Raw genomic sequence first — 17443 nt, 5'->3', positions numbered from 1 at the left:
ATACCAATAGCCGTTTGTCTGATAGCGGTTCTGTCCCTATCACATTCCTCGGTTCAATTGGACCTGCGAAGTTTAGCAATTTCAAGGGACTTCATTCTTTAACCACACTATCTAAGAACTGATTTAGCTGCATTAATTGGCCACATCGTGTAGCTCTAGAAAAGGTGGTCCCGGTTAAATTACTTCTAAAATCTCTCAAGAACCAATGTGTTGTTGCATGACACAAAAAGATCATGATTCTAGATTTTCCCATTTCCTATCGTAATCTTGTTTTCAATCAACTTAATTCAAGCAATTTATGTTTTGGAAAGTAATCCAACGAAGATGAGCTTCCTCGTTGGAAATAGCAGTGACTATCACAGGGGAGCTTCAATTCCGGCAAATGCTAATACAGGTTGCAATGATGGGTTCAAGTGGCTTCGTTCACCAACTCCAAATCCAAACATGGCAACTGGAGCTCTTGTTGGTGGACCATTTCTCAATGACACCTATATTGAAACAATTCTATCCAAGCAGAACCAACCACTTATAACAGTGCCTTCATTGTTGGTCTTCTGTTTGACCTTCGTATTACTGGATAATCCATCAAACCCAATTAACCCATTTAGAATTCTCTTCTCCCAAATCTCTTATCTTCTTCCATCTTTTTTTTTTTCAAATATTTCATTTTGTTATGATGTTAACTACTTTTGTTTCACTATTATTATTATTTGTTGGTTTTATCTTATTATTTTATTTTCTCTTAATTTGTTAACTTGCTCACTTTTTAGCATTACCAATTTATGATAAGTTTTAGTCTCTTTTCTTATCTTTCTAAAATGAAATTTTAAATTTATATATGAAAAAAATGTTAGCGGTTCAAAATTTTTGGAATAAATTTTTATATTAACTTTTATAGTACTTAGTTCAATTTTTTTATTCTTATTATTTAATTATTAAATAATATATAATTTTGCGACATAGAGTATAAATGGGAAAAAAATTAGTAATTAGGTTTATTGAACATTATAAGTAAATATTTAAAATTAATGGTGGGTACAAAGAGCGGTATAAATTGATTACTTAGTTTGAAAAAATAAATTTAAATGAGTTTACAAAAAATTAAAATAAATGGGTTATAAATGGATAATTGGGTTACCTAATTCATTTTTTGACTTACCCATTTATACCCATCTAATTAAATGGGTATAAATGGGTTGACTCACTTATACCCATTATCTATTTTACCCAACCCAAACCCGCCCAAGTCACTCATTTTGACACCTCTAATCATATATTACCTAGAATCTTGCATATTTGCTACTGAATTTGTTCTCTAATGCCCATATTATATCAAAAACCTCTTTTTCGACTTGCCTGTCCAGATTAAAGATTTGATTGCTGATGATGATGGTGCTTAGATGTGCCAATTTTACGACAGTACAAGGATAGCCTAAATGAGGTGTCACCAAATAATGAACAATTTGCATAGTCAAAAACCCAATAAACACGAAAGCTTTCATCCATTAAAAGCCAAAACGACAGAAGAAACATTAAGAAAAGGATCGTAGAGTAAAAATTGCAAATTGACACCATGGGTAGAAAATTTTGCCAATTGACATATGTGGAACAAAGTATGGCAGATGCTAGTTTTGATTATTGATGACATAAATGAAAGCCAGTCATTTTCACAATAATAATCTTATAGAAACTGACCAGACTCATCAAAGGGAGATGGATATGATAGATATGAATAGTTTCATTATGTGTACGTAATCGTCTGCAAAACGGAAAGTTGGCATTATCAAAATATGCGTAATGATTGAGATATTAGGCCGTCTTGTTTATGAATTTGCAATTTTTACTCTACAATTATTTTCTTAATGTTTCTTCTGTCGTTTGGGCTTTTAAGGAAAAATCGTCAATTTAATTCTCAAACTATTTTACTAAAATCAATTTGGTCCCTCAACATTTTATCGCATGAATTAAGTCTCTCAACTAAAATTCTTGTGCCAATCGAGGACTATACGGTGTCGTCACCTAAAACACATGTATCTGTACAGAAACTGATGGCGAGGCAGGAGCTTTTTTGGAAGTACACAATAGAATTTCTACGAGAAGTAAGACAGAGAACCAATTTTGTATCCAAATTGGGAGAAACCTGAGAAATTAGGGGTTTTCCAAGACAGAACCCATTTTACATCCAAATAGCGGAAGAAATTAGGGTTTTCCATCGATGCAAATTGCCAGCAATTGAGGGAGACAAGATGACGAAAATATAGTGGAATGGAGAAATTGGTTCACGGGCAACATAGCAAAGTAAGGAAAAGCTCGAGGATGAATATTCCGATAGAATGACAGCAGTTTTCTATTCCATTCCGACGGAATTGGTTCACGTGTTGTTTCAGCATCTTGCTTAAGTAATGAGATATCCTTCTTGATCTCTTCTGCTCCCTGCCTAGCATTTTCAACCTCCGACACCAGCTGCTGGAGTTTTAAGCGCATATCATCGGACTCTCCTTGGGGATCTCCTGCAAGAGCTGCGTTGAGCTGTGCTTTATATCTCTCCAATTCACTTTGCAAAGTTTCAGCTGTTAATTCTGCTTCCGATGCCTTGTCCTTCAATTTAGAATGGTCCCTCTTGACATTATCAAGTTTCTCCTTAAGGAAATCTATTGAGCTTCTTTGTAAGTTTTGTTCCTGCACAATTTCTCGCAGTTTTCTTGTAGCATCAAGCTCTGCTATGGCGATTTTCAGAAAGGACATATCTGATTCTCTAACATTTTGCAGCTGTTCTTGCAAAAGCTTGATTGCCTCCGTTGTTTCTTCGAGCTTTTCCTCGAGAATTTCGCTAGCATCAAATTCTTCTTTCAATGATTTGATTTTCAGCACTACTTGTTCCTTGGTTGTTTGGTGAGATTGGAAGCGAGCCTGCTTTTCTTCACGATGCTCGTTTCCTTCTTCTTGCACCTGGAGAGTGGCCAACTTGACCTCTCCCAGTGTATCGTGCAAGGTGGTGATTTCACTGGAAATTCGAGTTAGCCTGTCTCGGTAAACTTGGATGAGGTGTTGGGCGTTCGCAACCTCTTGAAATGCAGCCAGTTTTGCTTCGAGAACTCGATCAAAATCCTGTCGGAGGGTTGTAAGCTCTTGTTTTGCAGAAATGAGCTCAGCAGCGGAGGCCTTATATGGTTTTCTTTCGTTGTCGACGTCCTGTTTCCAAGCATCAATGCCAAGGTGTTGTCTGCTGGATTTTTGTTCCTCGAGCTCCTTGGCTCTTTGCTTTGTAGCTTCTGTTTCCTCGATAGCCGCTTGCTTGGATTCAGTAATGATTTCAAACTTGTTTGTCAATTCCTGTAGTGTTCTATTGGCTTTCTCTAGTTCCCAGAAAGCTTGAGCTTTTGTGGTTTTTGTGCATTTGAGTCGTGCCCTGAAGTCCTCCAGTTGCTTGAGGTCCAAGTGAAGAGCGGATTCTTTCTCGAGCACTCTCTGCTCCCTGCCAACCAAAAAAAAATCACTATTCCATAGAGGTAAAAGTGATGGTAGCTGGTTGTTCGATACTACAATAGATTCTATGTTCAAAACAAAGAAAAAGGGCTGCTTTAGAATTCTATGACATATATACCTCATCAGCAGCAGAGGAATTTTTTGGCTTTCTAGATAGAAGGGGCTACTTCTTGTTGTTGTCGTCGTTGTTGAACCTAGGCAAGGTTACAGCATCCCCAAATAAGCTAACCGCGGCCTTGACAGATTGAAATGGAACGCTGGTATCCACCTCTCCCACCTCAGTTCTTGGAGAGCTTCCATTGCTGGATCTTGAAGTTCCTACTATTGGTTTCGGCAAACCCGTCGGAATTGTAGAATCCAAGGAACGAGTTCGTATATGGAATCCGAACATTGTAAGAATTTCTTTTTCGGAAGGAAATTTTTTACCCACAACAAATTAAATCACCACAAAAAATTCAGTCTTGTTTCCCGTAAAAATTCTATTGTGTACTTCCAAAAAAGCCCCCTGCCACGCGTCGGTTTCTGTACAGATACATGTGTTTTGGGTGGCGACATCGTATAGGTCCTCGATTGGCACAAAAAATTTAGTTAAGGGACTTAATTCATGCGATAAAATGTTGAGAGACCAAATTGACTTTAGTAAAATAGTTTGAGAACTAAATTGGTGATTTTTCCCAAAATTTAATGTTAGTCCGGATCAATTGCGTGACAAATTCAACGATTGATGGTTGACCGATTTGACACTGTCAATTTAATAAATAAGAATCTTACATCCACGATCTTATTTGAATTATATTTAATTTGAAAACGGTGGATTTCATAATTTTAATTAGTGCATCGTCATTGATTCAAAACCAAAAATTTTTCCAATATCAAATTCATTTGACCCATTTTGTATCACTCAAATGTTAGACATGAATGCTACAACCTACACTTGATTAATAGAAATAAGATACTAGATTCAGTAGTATTAGTTGATGTGATCACTTGATCATGCAAATTTTCACCAAAATCAAGAGAATTGATTTACAATACAGTCTATCAATTAGATGTGGAGAGAGGAAAACTTATGAATTGGAGTTTAACGTGTTAAGTATCACAAGCACAATAATTTGTACGGGCTTAATAAATTATTACAGTGAAATAGTACACTATTTTTAGAAATTAGCAAACTTCTAGGGGTCAAAAAGAAATAGCCTGCTTCCATTATTTTAATCAAAGCAATTATACTAGCGTAAAAATTATCCGAAACACAGAAAAGAGTAAAGTGGAGAAGTAATACCACCAAGTGTTGGTTGGGCCTCTCCCTTAATTCCTTTTCACCTTAAAACCTTTCTTCAGACAACGCGTGTTGGACCAACGTCATCATCGTCCACCACCACCCTCCTCATCTCTCCTCTCTCGAAACATTTTCCCAGCTCCCCCATTTCCCTCAAAATCAAAGGTGCTATACTCCTCTGGCTTTTTATTTGATCTCTCTCTCTCTCTCTCTTGAGTTTTTTTAATTAATTTGTAATTGTCATTTGCCTGTGATACTGGCCCTTTTAATCTTTTGGTAAATTGGGTTTTTTTTTTTAATTCCTTTTCTTGTTTCCTGTAATAGTTGTGATTCGCGTAATGCCACAAAAGATTTTGGCCACCTGAGGCATTAGGGGTTAATTAAGAGAGGATTAACAATTTTGTATGTCTTAGATTATTGGGGATTCATTTCATGTAATGCTGTTGTATTTCTCTGCTAAAGTTGGGATTTTTCTCTCAGGGTTGTGTTAATTTAACTATTGAGCTATAGAAATTGATTAGCTTTTTATGTTCTAAGAAGATTTGGTGAAGATTGATCTGTGGACCATATTTCAGTACCTGGGGTTCAAATTTTTCTCACTTTAGTGCGGTGGCGATCCTGGTGTTGCCAGTGTAGCTAAAGCCTAACAGTATAGTGTAATTTTAATATGCTAGAATGGGAAAAAGCCACAAAAGCTTTCCTTTTGGTGGATTTGTTAAACATATGTTGTTATTTTACTAGCTTACTATCCAAATCTTTGTTAGGTTACTTAATTTGCTTTCTAAAAGTATTCTCTTTTTCTGTTCTTTTTTTTTCTCAAAGGATAGTGATGCACTTTCATTTCCTAGTTCTGCTATTATGTAAAGGAGTCTTTAATATGAGTTCAAGGTTCATTGCTCCTTCGGCATGGATGATTACTTTTTTACATGTACTGATCACTGATGTTTTATTTCATTGAGAAAAAGCATTAGAATTGGATATGGAATTTGGGCTTTGAACTTAGTAGCAGACAAATCATATACAAATGGCAAGCAGTCTTTTGGTCGTTTATGTGATTTTGAGAGACGAACATGTGTACTTGCATACATAGTTACCGGGTTTCTTATTTTCATTGTGTGTTTTCAGATTCTATGACACTTACATGTTGTAAATCTCTACCACACTCCCAATCTCTATCTCTCTCTCTCATCCGCGACCTAAATAGGATTATGAATATGGAGCTGTCATAAGATTCACTGAAATTCTTTTTACCTGGACCTTAGAAACTACATAAGTCATGTCACTGGTATATATTCTGGAAGATATTTCCTTCTGCTGGTGTTTATTGTGCATATCTTTGTTGATTCACTTCACTTTTTTTTTTTTTAATTCCTAAGCATGCCTTGCATGATTGTTGAAGGTGATGGCAACAGAAGAAGATGTCAACCTGGCAGGTTTTAAGTCTCAGTTGAGCCAAACCCAGTTGGATTGGAAGCAGGAGATGGAAAGAAACCAGGCACAAGTGGATGCTTTGCAAGTAAAACTTCTAGAAGTAAAGTTATGTGTACAAGGGTCCGAGGAAGACACAAAGAAGGAGTTGGATCTTTTATGGCGACGAGTTAAAACTACTGCAACTATGTTAACATACTTGAAATCCAAAGCAAGAATCGTGGCTGTTCCTCATCTGGCCCATACCTCCTGCGGCATAAAACAAGTGGATGGTGTGGGACTTGTGGACAAAAATGGTGTACCATTATCTGGATGGTCAAGGAACGTGGATCTTTCTCCATTTGAAGATTTAGAGGAAGAAACTTGGACAAAGCTTACCAGTGATAATGACTTACTTGATGAACAAGATGGAGCTTATATTGGTGAACTACTGAAAGGTGTACAAATGGTGACAGATGTTATGGAATGCCTTGTCAAGAGGGTTTTAGTGGCAGAATCTGAAACTGCTTTGGAGAAGGAGAAGGTAACAGTAGGCCAGGAAGAGATAAAAAGAAAGGCAGTTCAAATTGAAAACATGTCTACAAAGTTAGAGGAGATGGAAAATTTTGCTTTGGGAACAAACTGTATTCTGAATGAGATGCGACAAAGGGTTGAAGAGTTGGTTGGGGAAACTTCTAGACAGAGGCAAAGAGCTGCAGAAAATGAGTTAGAGCTTGCTCGTGTTAAGCGAGATTTTGAATCACTAAAAACTTATGTCAGTAGTCTTATTAGTGTAAGAGAGACGCTTCTTTCATCAGAAAAGCAATTTCAGACAATTGAGAGGCTTTTTGAGCGGTCAGTATCTTCTGTTTTTCCCTTGCTCATTTTGCCTTTTCTTTGGCATTTTATAGATGCTTAGTAAATGGATGAGTAGAACCTCTTTTTTTTTTTTGCACATATTGAACTGTTTGTTTAATAGTTATGGAGCTTACTTAAAAAAAAAAAAAAAACTGTCTGCAGGTATTTTCCATGTTAATGGTGTTCCACATTAATGAAAACACTCGTAATATGAGTATAACTATAAAGAAATGAGAGAGATTCTCTTCATACATGACATGCTCCTAGGAGAATTCTTTTCTTCCACCTGTTTCATTGTGCTTGTTATGAGTTTAACGTGGTTGATTACATTGTAAACGAAGCAGGCTAGTAGCAAAGACTAGTCAGTTGGAGAGTGAGAAAATGCAGAAAGAGGCTGAAGTTCAGAAACTTATGGAAGAGAATGTGAGGCTTAGTGCTCTGCTTGACAAGAAAGAGGCGCAGCTCTTAGCCATGAATGAGCAGTGCAAGGTTATGGCGCTGAGTTCTTCGAACATCTGATTTGGCATGCTTGGTTGTTTTCCATGGGCTATCTGCCCTGTTTAACTTTGGGAGTCACGTGTCCTATAGCCTTGGGTGGATGCTGGTGAGCGCTGCAGATGGGCGAAGGCTTCTTTTCTTGAAAACATACTCTCGGAAGAGACCTGTTTATTTCTTGTCATCTATCGGCTCACCATGAAAGATGAAGTAGAGAAGATCATTTGGTACGGATGCAGAGTTGCAATCCGTAGTCGATTGTTTCGCCTTCAGTGAAGTGCATATTGTCATTTATCAATTGTATGTCCTGAATGTTGTTCTCTCACGGAATGTGAGCTTTGACATTTTATTCCTGGCATAAAAGCATGCCTTGTACGGATAAGGGGCACGAACGGCTGCAAGTGCAATCGTTTCTGTCAGTTGTGTGCATTTTTCACTATGCGTAACTTTGATTGCACACATGACGTGAAAATCGAGTTACAAGATGTGATTTGAACCGCACAAAATTTTTTAGTCAAATCATGGCCGTCAACTGCTGGGAACTGTTCCTGCCTCATTTCCTGTGTTGTACACATGATGTTCCCAATTTCTGTTGTTCTGACTTGCGGGCCCCTTGCGCTTCTAGCTCCCGAATTAGTGGCAGCATTTACTTTGTCTCGCAGTAGTGCCAGTACTTCGATTGCCGACAGCACCATCCCTTCCCCCGTGAAGGGGCAAGTCATAAGATACTTGCTCATATGCACTGTGAACGGTTCAGAACTCAGCAGAATAGCTTGTCGTAGTTAGGATTTGATTTAGAAAACACCCTAGGATTGGAAAGGCAAGACTCCAAGTACGAGGATTTATCAACATCAGGAAGCAAACCCATCATAACGGTCTTTGTATTGTTGTTCGGATAGATTAGATTAGATTTGTGAGAAACTCTTTTTTTTTTTTTTTTTTAAGATTTTTATTAATACATTTTTTCTATCACTTCTTCTAATGGGAATTATGTAAATTTCGACAGAATATCCAATGCATATAATTCGCGTCGGGTAATAAATAGTACTGAAACCAATCCCTTGGGAAGCATTTGGGATCCAGAAATGGATCTGTCTCTTCAAATCCGGATCACCCTTCTTCTTTCTCCCACAAAGAATAGAAATTCTGCCCCGAGAAGGCTCAAGTGCGGGGACTGAGCATGGCAACCTTTTGGATTAGCGGGTCTGTTTAGTGCGGGTGCTCCAAAAGCTTGCTAAGCCCGACCCATCAATATACATTTCACACTGTATAAACTATCTCTGGTTGGTTGCGTTTTAGTACTTTACTTCCACTAAACGACGTAGTACTTCGCTTTACCAAAACTCCTCTGAAAAATTAGCGCCATTCCACACGCAAAAAGACAAAACCAAAGTCCAACCACTTTAACTTACTATAAAAGCTAAAACCCCTCTCCTTCAATTCAACTCTCCCTCCCAAAACCCTAACCCTGATTTCATTCAATTCTCACCAGAATCCGTCAAATGTGAAGAAACAAGCGGCCCTAGTTAGTCCCTTCAGGCAAAAAATAAAGAATGCCTCAAAATTTGCAAGGTGAATGTCAACCAGATGGGACCAATGAGTCCACTCCCAAAATACAACGTATTAAAATCACTAGGCCTTCCGAAGATTCCGAAAAGAAGGTACCCGTTTTCATTTTTCTTCTGTAGTTTTATGTTTCTGACTCTTGTTTTGATCGTAATTACGTAAAACTTAGCCCTTCTTGTTTCATTTTACGTTGTTATTGTTGCATGTTTGCAATTGCATGTGTTACTTGCAACTACGTGGGAATCTAACTTTTCTCGTGGTTGTTTTTTGTTGTTGTTATTGTTGTTTTCAAGCATTGTTCCTGAAGGTTAAAATCTATGGTTTCTTTTCTATCATGTGACGATGGTTTAATTTTTCTTATGCTCAAGGCCTTTATTATTATTATTGTTATTTTTTGTGGTATTTGAATTAGTAAAGTTGAAGTTTTGAACTTTTTCAGTCCCCCTTTTAGGTTTGATCCAGCTGCATGCATGCGGATGTTGGATTATGTTTACAGTACCTTTTTTATTTCTGTCTTTATTTATCATAGGGAATATGCTAAAGTAGCTCGTGGGTTTTGAACAGATTGCAGTGAAGAGGGTCAAAGATGTGGAAGTTTCTGTTCCTATAGTTTATGGAACAATAGCATTTTGGCTTGGTAGAAAAGCCAGCGAGTAAGTAAAGAGGTAATTTTGAGTTGATTTCCTGCCTTTTCCTGCTAATTGTTTACTTATTTTTGAATGATTTGGTGTGAATTAGAACTCTGTCGCATAAGTGGACAGTTTATGTTCGTGGGGCCACAAATGAGGATCTTGGTGTTGTAATTAAGCGAGCTGTATTTCAGTTGCATCCAAGCTTTAATAATCCTGTGAGAGTTGTTGAATCACCACCGTTTGAGATATCTGAATGTGGTTGGGGTGAATTTGAAATTGCTATCTCCCTTTTCTTCCACAATGATGTCTGTGACAAGCAGTTAGACTTGTGAGTTATCCTTTGCTCTCTCTCTCTCTCTCTCTCTCTCTCTCTGCCTTTTAATGTGTGTATGGTCCTTTCTAGGTATCACCATTTGAAGTTGTATTCTGAAGAGGACAGCGGACCTCAGTCAACTAAAAAACCTGTTGTTGTGGAAACATACAATGAGATTGTTTTCCCTGAACCACCTGCAGATTTCTTAGCTCGTGTCCAGAATCATCCTGCAGTAGTTGTGCCTCGACTTCCTGCCACGTTAAGTCTGCCTCCAGGTATGGCATTTTCTTATAAAATGATGTTCGCTTAGTTTGCTCTAAAATCTCATTTATGCTTTATTTTCTCAGCTCCAGTTCAAGAGGTGCATGAAAGTGGCAGAGGTGACACAAAAGATCATACGCTTAGCCCATGGTTCGTCAATTTCTCGGAGGCAGATGAACTGCTAAAGCTTGCCGCAGCTCGTCAACAGGTGAAAATTCTGCTTCTTGTTTTTTTTGTTTTGTGGCTTCTCAAATACTTTACTTTTCCTGATTCAACCATGCATTGATGACTGTGCACATATGGTATTTTGTTCTTGATGAATCCTGTGTAGCTGCATATGTTTTGTGCCTCAAAGCCATTTTCTTGAAAAGATTGCAGTTGACGACGTTTTATGTTATTTGATTGGTGAGGAGTATGAAGTTTCTGTGCCATAATCCCATCAGTGAAATACTGTGGAAGTGTTTTGTTGATATTGTTGGGAGCACAACCTCACGTTAGTCCTTCAGTCTTTTTCCCCCTCATTTCAATATTGCAAAGGTTGCAAGGGAAATATGTATCTTCAGTTTTAACCTTTCAAAAATTCATAATAAACTTTTTTCCCTTCGTCATTGTAAACTATCTTGGCAGTGGATTATTGATGACTAACTTTTGTGGGTGTGTGTTTCTAAGATCATGTTTTTTTTTCCCCTTAAAAACTTTGGTTGCTTCTTTGACTCTTATGTGACTTAGCAATAGTTCTTGCATGATAGGTGCAAGCTCACATTATGAAGCTGAGAAGGCAATTGAGCATGATGGATGGGATGCCCCAATCTCTTAAACCAGCCTCTGGTTAGTGAATGTACATGATTGTGCAAGTCAACATTCAGAATATATGTCCACTCTGAATGGGTTGAACAATGAGCGCGTGTATGTAGTTCATTGTACATTTGAACTGACTCGTTATCTAGGTAGCTTGCCACCTTTGTCTTTCCTAGTTCTCTTGCAGGCGGCGTCTTTTGGTCCTTTTTCTCTTTGCTGTTCCTTAGGCTGGTAGGTTTAGGGATCTCTGTATTATTCTGTACGAGTTGCATCAAGTCTTGTCTAACTGCAATAGATGTTAATACAACACCGGATTTGCCTGTAAATAAGATTATCAGCGGTTTGTCTAGTTTCTGTGCTGCTATCTTTTAGTAAAGTTAAACTTCCTATTTCCATCCTTTGATGAGATCCCTTTGTCTTATAGTCAATTGACGGGCTTGCTGTCTGGCAATTACTGTATAGATGGTTTGCTGTGTGCTGGGACTCCATTTTTGGGTTACAATGCTTTTGGCGTACGCGATTGCCCAAAAACAAACTTCTTTTTCTTCAGCTGTGAAAAGTTCCTGGCTGTGCTTTCATTTGAAGCTGGGAACACATGCGGAGTTAAAGCCCCATTGGCCCTTTGCTATTCGTTTCCTACATAAATAAATGGCTCTCCCGATAATTGGATGTGAAGTGCCCGAATCAATTAAAAAATTTGTACACTCATGAAAGATCAGCAGGTCACTCCCTTGTCCTACATGTGGCTTTTTAAGCTCCCTTTTTTCCCTTTCCTTTCTTTTCTTTTTCCTTTCTCCTTCCTCCATGAAGGAAAGCAATAACGTATGCTTCTACAGTTGTGTAAAGAATCCGATGTCCGCATAACTTATCATCAGTTCAATTTATCATCTATTTGTCATTTATTAACTTTTTGTGGACAGCTCTCGATTCGATCCTTATACCTTACGGGATTGCCCTGAGGGTGGTATTTTGGGCTACGTTTAGCTGGTTGATAAAGAGAGTGTCACTCTTCTTAAGAAATACGTAATTGATTGTTGTGTGTTTTATCGGACTGAGCAAAGTACAATGTGAAGGCACAGCTTAACCGCAACGCGAGTATTATTGGTAGGCAGGAATTACTACTGATTTTTGAGTGATGTTTAGTTGCTGTTAGCGTTGGCATCAGATGATTTATGTGGGTTGAATATGGATTTTTATGTCGCCACCGCCGCCGTCTTCACCAGCGGCTTTGGAGGCAAAAGTAACATGGCCTTCACATGCTAATTTTTGAAAACTCTTGTCAATATTAATCAAGCAGTAGAAACTCTGCTCTTTGTTTTATTAGGAGTACCCTCAGGGCATTCCCCCTCTATTTGAGTTTGACAAGATGATTTGCTCACGGATGCCTCACCATCCTTTTATATCTGTTACCCAATCCCATTCACAGAACATGGGAAAAGCCAGCCATGGTTGTGATTGTTACAACTTGACCCATCTCAATCAATATGTCCTCTACATTCTTCTCCAGTTTTCTTTCATGCCGTCGTGGTCTGAAAGAGGACGACAGGTCACATACCTATCAGACTCGGATAAGTTCATAGAGAGAGGGAGGAGGAATCCATTGCATTTTATTCTGACCTTAATAATCTCCTCAAAATTGTCCCTTGCCTTTTGTTTCGGCTTGAAAAGACTATCAGAGGAATTTGGTTTGGAGCATGGATGAACAACCCTGATGCTTCGTTGCATCAGGCTAGGCAGAGGGCGAATTCTTTTGTTGATTGTAACCGAAACAGGGCAAAGCTGTTGACCTCAGAACATGGAAATCACTTCTTCTTCTTCTTCTTCTTCTTTTTTTTTTTAATATATATATATATATATATATAAATTATGGATCCATATCTGCTAGCATCTCATTCTTGTTTCTGCTCACATGGGAGGTTCTTCTTGTTGAAACATATATGATTGATGGAGTAGCAAGTACAGTATATAGTACCAACCAACCTGTATTTGCTTGTTCGAGTGCAAGTAGTCAAAATTAGGAGGAGGGAGATTTCTAACTGGAGCCATAAATGGCACTGCTTAATGGTCACCAGCAGAATGCTTCGCCAAAATGAAGTGTCCAATCCAATCATGCTCGTAAATGGCCCTTCTCTTAACAATAGATCAGCTGCAATTTTTTCTAAATATGCATCATTTCCTTAACAGCCTTACACAGTACGCAAGCAAGGACATTCACTGATAGAGATGGATAGAAGCACCATGTTCGTATGTTATATTATATATTATATTTTGTACGTTTGCATTGCGAACTTGTGTACGTAGTAGTACTGATATAATTAAGTTAATGTTTTCCGTAGACCCCACCCACGTTTGCAAATGGAGGACAAAACAGCCGAAACCAGGGACAGGATGCAAGTCGCTATAAGCTACTTTCTTCAGTATATTCATTCAAAACAACTGCTGTTTGTCGCCTTAGTTTTGAATGCATGCTGTGCTGACCATGATAAATACTCCGGATTGGGATTGGGATTGGGGACCCAAATTAATGGTTGCCCGTTGTTCACATTAATATTGAACTTGTTTCCTTAAAAAATAATAATAATAAAGGGGTTAGGACTTAGGGCATGCATACATTTGAACCAAAAAAAAAACTCACGTACCCTTTTTTTTTTTCAATGTACATTTCCCTAATCCTCCATTTTTCGAGAGTAAACTTGATTTTTTGCTGTCAAAAAAAAAAAAAATTATGCCAAGGTGATTAGGGGTGGGCACGGGTCGGGTACCCGCCCCTAACATGATTTGGCTGACCCGACCCTAATATATCGGATCAGCCATTTTGCGATCCTAACCCGCTCCTAATATTTTCGGGTACCCGAATAGCGGGTACCCGAAAAAAAGGGGCGGGTCATAGGGTACCCGCCCCTAAAAAAAACTATTTTTCAATAAAAAAAAATTTATTTTCTACTTAATATCAACATGTTTTTCAATAAAAAAAACATGCCTTTCCAATTAATATTGGTAGAGATATTGTAATTAAAGTCCATACATCACCATTCTCACACATTTCATCCAATAATCAAATCGATCTCATAAATTTAGTACATATTAGAATATCTAATAGACAAAACGAAGTTTCATAATAATTTTGAGTACATCACCATTTTCACACATTTCATACTTCTACAACACAACAAACACAAGGATAATAAGTATTTGGTAACTTCTCCAAGGATATTATGGTACAAGACCGCATCTCAAATAAGTCAATTGTGAAATCAAGTTCGGAAAAGAATTGAATAGAACTAATTATTTTTGAAAAAAATATAACCAAAATAACGTTAAAAATCTTCCCCAACTTCTTTACATCTTTGGAATAGACCTTATGGTATTAAGGTGTTGAAAAAGAAAAATAAATTTCTTACACTAAATAAAAGAGACAAATTAAAGAGATATAATTGCAAATGAATGACACAAATATTTTAATTATCTAGTTAACAGAAAATTGAAACTCCAAACAAAAATCTTTGATTGAATTGATGCAAGATTTGCAGGAAAGATCGATGGAAGTAGAATAAAAATAAAAAAGATGAAAGGGATGAACAATTTTTATAACAGAGTTTCACAAATTTTTTTTTTCATTTTGTTCATGTTTCACCGAGAATATTCGCTTTCTTAAAAAAAAATGAGAAGAGTAGATCATATAGGATTAGAATATGAGGCTGCGAGCCACTTCACTTGCATTTAGAATTAAAAATTACAAAATTATAAAATGATCCATACTTTTTTAATATTTATAAAATATACCCTGTGGGTCGGGTACCCGCGGGTTTTTATTTTTCTGATCCGTATCCGTACCCGATTTTTCGGGTACCCGACCCTCATCTGCCCCGCTAAGAAAAATCGGATCGGGTATCCTATTTTTCGGATCGGATCGGATCGGGTTCATCGGATTTTCGGATCGGCGGGTTTTTTTGCCCACCCCTAAAGGTGATCACAGTCTGTTCATCAACCTAGCTAATATTCAAGCATCTACCTTCCGTGGTACAGAAGAAGACTCTTCCTTTCTATCAAATCTATAGAGGGCCTAAACCTCAACTCAAAATAAACGAGTAAATTTAAAATGATCGAACGGTCTCTAGGTACATACATGATTGGTTCTTTTATCTTTTTCTTTTTTCACTGAAAGAACAGCAGTCCTGGATTTACGTGCAAATGAATAGTAGAATGAGTTGTCCTTGATCTTTTGCTGAAACATGTAGCTACACTGCCATTTGTTTTGTTCAGAGAAAGGACGAAGGCATCCCTTTCTTGTACTTAATAAGATGATCATTCACATTCACAATAGACAGCTGCCATTCATCCATCCTTAAATGATCAGTCTTGATTCGTTCATGAATCCATATTGAGCTCACAAGAAGTTGTACCTTGGAAAACTAACCAGTGTCATGATCATGCGAAATGCTACAAAAGAGCAGCCCATATGTAAATTCTACTGGGACAGACAGAGACTGCAATCTCCTTCCTTGGCCACAGAAGTAGCTAGCAACGATTAACGTTTCCGATACATCTAACCTCTGACTTGGGAAAAAAAAAAAAAAAGAAGAAGAAAAACATTGAACTTGAAAATATGAGGGAACTGAGAACGAAGTTTTACAACCAGCAAGAAGCCAAGAAACTTGTGTAGGCCATGGGATGATTCGTCAGTTTCAATTCCGTGCCACCTAGCAGTTCCGAAGGTGGAACTGGAAACCGAGGTTGTTAATGCCAAGTATCGATAACGAACATGGATGGCGAAGCTCAAAAGCATTGGTTTTAAACGTGCCAGACAACAGACTCCCACCCTGATTAAACTTATAAGATGGTTTAATTGTCATTGCGTGACCTTTTGGCAACCTTACAACTTAAGTACCGTGTGCATGAGTATAACGTACCATTTCCTAATTCTCTCAATCAATCATTAATCAAATGGGGATTTCATGCACAATCACACTGTCCAAAACACAAATACACACATAGGATGAACGGAGATTGGAGTTTATGGTATAGAGCATAGAGTATAGTGGTCCACTTTGTCTATGGGAGGGGTAACAAGAAAAAGGGAAAAGGCCAAATGGGGAATGAGGTTGCATGGCCTTGAACAAGACTTCTCAAATAAGAACATCTAAGCCCTGTTAGTTTGTTGCCCCCACACTCCACATGTCTCTGTCTCGCAGATAATCACTCCCTGTCTTCTTCTTTTTCCCCATAAATACTACTACTCCTCCACATCCTCCTCAATTCATCCCCACCTCCTTCGAACCCTTCATTCTCTTTAGCAATTTTTCCTCTTAATACATACAACTTCTATCTCTTCTTTGCCTGGCTGAGCCTTTTTCTTCTAAAGTCCATAAACATGGCTCTTAAGAAAGGAACAAAACATGCCGCTACTCAAACGGCGGCCCTCAAACAAATCCTCAAAAAGTGTTCAAGTTTTGGAAGGAAGAATGCTGGTCATGATCACGACAATAGCCTTCCACATGATGTCCCAAAAGGCCATTTTGCAGTATATGTTGGCCAAAATAGGACCAGATACATCATCCCCATTTCTTGGTTGGAACACCCGGAATTCCAGAGCTTGTTACAACGAGCTGAAGAAGAGTTTGGCTTCAACCATGAGATGGGCCTCACCATTCCTTGTGATGAAGAAGTTTTTTGCTCTCTATTTTCCATGATCAGATAATTAAGGGAGCTGATGATGCAAGATGGAGTTTCTTGCCGTATGTAGAGGTGGATTAAGGTTTACTATAACATGGATGATGGGCACCACCGGTTACTTAAGCTAAGTAGTTTAGTGCATGGGATATCCATCATCTGACCACGTGGAAACTAATTGTCTGGTTTTTTTTCATTAGTGGAGATCTGTATATACACGAATTTGGAAATTGGAAATTTCTCTTGTTTGTTATAGTCTAAGAGACAGCAGAGCGGAGATTTCCAGATTTCCGTTTTTTTCCCCTCTTCATATGTATACGAACTATGAAGTTGCGCCAAAACTTGACCATTTGCATTATTTTTTTGGTGAATTCTTTCAAGGCTCATGATTCAATCTAAAATTCATTGTTGGTCTGAGGTTATGAAGTTCCACCGCGGTAGTTAGCAGTAACATGATAGATACTTGCTTCAGTTAAAGTACGTACTTGATCAATCGTCTGCAGTAATCTGCAATCAAGGAACTAACCAAGACATGCATGAAATGAAAGCATACTGTATCATTACATAGTTGTCGAAACTTGTTTCTCTCTCTGGTTCGATCATTTCGTACAAAAAAGTTGAAGATTGAAACGTGTTCTGAAATAAATGTTGGGCTGCATTCGATTTTGGTGGTTATAT

At 37.9% G+C, this 17443-nt stretch overlaps 4 protein-coding genes across 6 annotated transcripts; 3 read left to right on the top strand and 1 right to left on the bottom strand.

Annotated features, from left to right (window-relative positions):
• Window positions 1–2160: 2160 nt before the first annotated feature.
• On the bottom strand, window positions 2161–3877 carry LOC113695322 (WEB family protein At1g12150-like). The gene is made up of 2 exons (XM_072056866.1): window positions 3654–3877; window positions 2161–3475 (listed from the first exon to the last, which is right to left on the bottom strand). The coding sequence occupies exons 1-2, from the start codon at window positions 3875–3877 to the stop codon at window positions 2200–2202; spliced, it is 1500 nt and encodes a 499-aa protein (XP_071912967.1). The 3' UTR covers window positions 2161–2199.
• A 912-nt stretch (window positions 3878–4789) lies between these two features.
• LOC113701652 (uncharacterized) lies at window positions 4790–8081 on the top strand. 2 transcript variants are annotated; one of them, XM_027222405.2, is made up of 3 exons: window positions 4790–4930; window positions 6142–7027; window positions 7375–7907. In XM_027222405.2, exons 2-3 carry the CDS (start codon window positions 6168–6170, stop codon window positions 7547–7549), a joined length of 1035 nt encoding a protein of 344 aa, XP_027078206.2. In that variant the 5' UTR covers window positions 4790–4930; window positions 6142–6167; the 3' UTR covers window positions 7550–7907. The 2 variants fall into 2 exon arrangements, with proteins under 2 accessions (XP_027078206.2, XP_027078205.2); XM_027222404.2 differs by having other exon boundaries at window positions 4835–4930; window positions 6165–7027; window positions 7375–8081.
• Window positions 8082–8857: 776 nt separating this feature from the next.
• On the top strand, window positions 8858–11444 carry LOC113701653 (transcription initiation factor TFIID subunit 14b-like). 2 transcript variants are annotated; one of them, XM_027222406.2, is made up of 6 exons: window positions 8858–9186; window positions 9656–9744; window positions 9830–10051; window positions 10127–10311; window positions 10384–10505; window positions 11047–11444. In XM_027222406.2, exons 1-6 carry the CDS (start codon window positions 9079–9081, stop codon window positions 11128–11130), a joined length of 810 nt encoding a protein of 269 aa, XP_027078207.2. In that variant the 5' UTR covers window positions 8858–9078; the 3' UTR covers window positions 11131–11444. The 2 variants fall into 2 exon arrangements, with proteins under 2 accessions (XP_027078207.2, XP_027078208.2); XM_027222407.2 differs by having other exon boundaries at window positions 8947–9186; window positions 11033–11286.
• Window positions 11445–16364: 4920 nt separating this feature from the next.
• Window positions 16365–17002, top strand: LOC140010451 (protein SMALL AUXIN UP-REGULATED RNA 9-like). The gene has a single exon (XM_072057508.1). The coding sequence runs from the start codon at window positions 16467–16469 to the stop codon at window positions 16791–16793; it is 327 nt and encodes a 108-aa protein (XP_071913609.1). The 5' UTR covers window positions 16365–16466; the 3' UTR covers window positions 16794–17002.
• Window positions 17003–17443: the final 441 nt, after the last annotated feature.

Source organism: Coffea arabica, chromosome 7c, assembly GCF_036785885.1.
Source record: "Coffea arabica cultivar ET-39 chromosome 7c, Coffea Arabica ET-39 HiFi, whole genome shotgun sequence".
Classification (NCBI taxonomy): domain Eukaryota; kingdom Viridiplantae; phylum Streptophyta; class Magnoliopsida; order Gentianales; family Rubiaceae; genus Coffea; species Coffea arabica.
This window is presented reverse-complemented; position numbering and strand designations above follow the sequence as displayed.

Excerpts from the sequence above, each read along its gene's own strand:
- LOC140010451 (XM_072057508.1), top strand. The coding sequence starts at position 16,467 with ATGGCTCTTAAGAAAGGAACAAAACATGCCGCTACTCAAACGGCGGCC.
- LOC113701653 (XM_027222406.2), top strand. The coding sequence starts at position 9,079 with ATGCCTCAAAATTTGCAAGGTGAATGTCAACCAGATGGGACCAATGAG. Across the intron at positions 9,745-9,829 it reads CTTGGTAGAAAAGCCAGCGA|AACTCTGTCGCATAAGTGGA; the intron begins GTAAGTAAAGAG and ends GGTGTGAATTAG. Across the intron at positions 10,312-10,383 it reads CACGTTAAGTCTGCCTCCAG|CTCCAGTTCAAGAGGTGCAT; the intron begins GTATGGCATTTT and ends TTATTTTCTCAG.
- LOC113695322 (XM_072056866.1), bottom strand. The coding sequence starts at position 3,877 with ATGTTCGGATTCCATATACGAACTCGTTCCTTGGATTCTACAATTCCG. Across the intron at positions 3,476-3,653 it reads AACGACGACAACAACAAGAA|GGAGCAGAGAGTGCTCGAGA; the intron begins GTAGCCCCTTCT and ends TTTGGTTGGCAG.
- LOC113701652 (XM_027222404.2), top strand. The coding sequence starts at position 6,168 with ATGGCAACAGAAGAAGATGTCAACCTGGCAGGTTTTAAGTCTCAGTTG. Across the intron at positions 7,028-7,374 it reads ATTGAGAGGCTTTTTGAGCG|GCTAGTAGCAAAGACTAGTC; the intron begins GTCAGTATCTTC and ends TAAACGAAGCAG.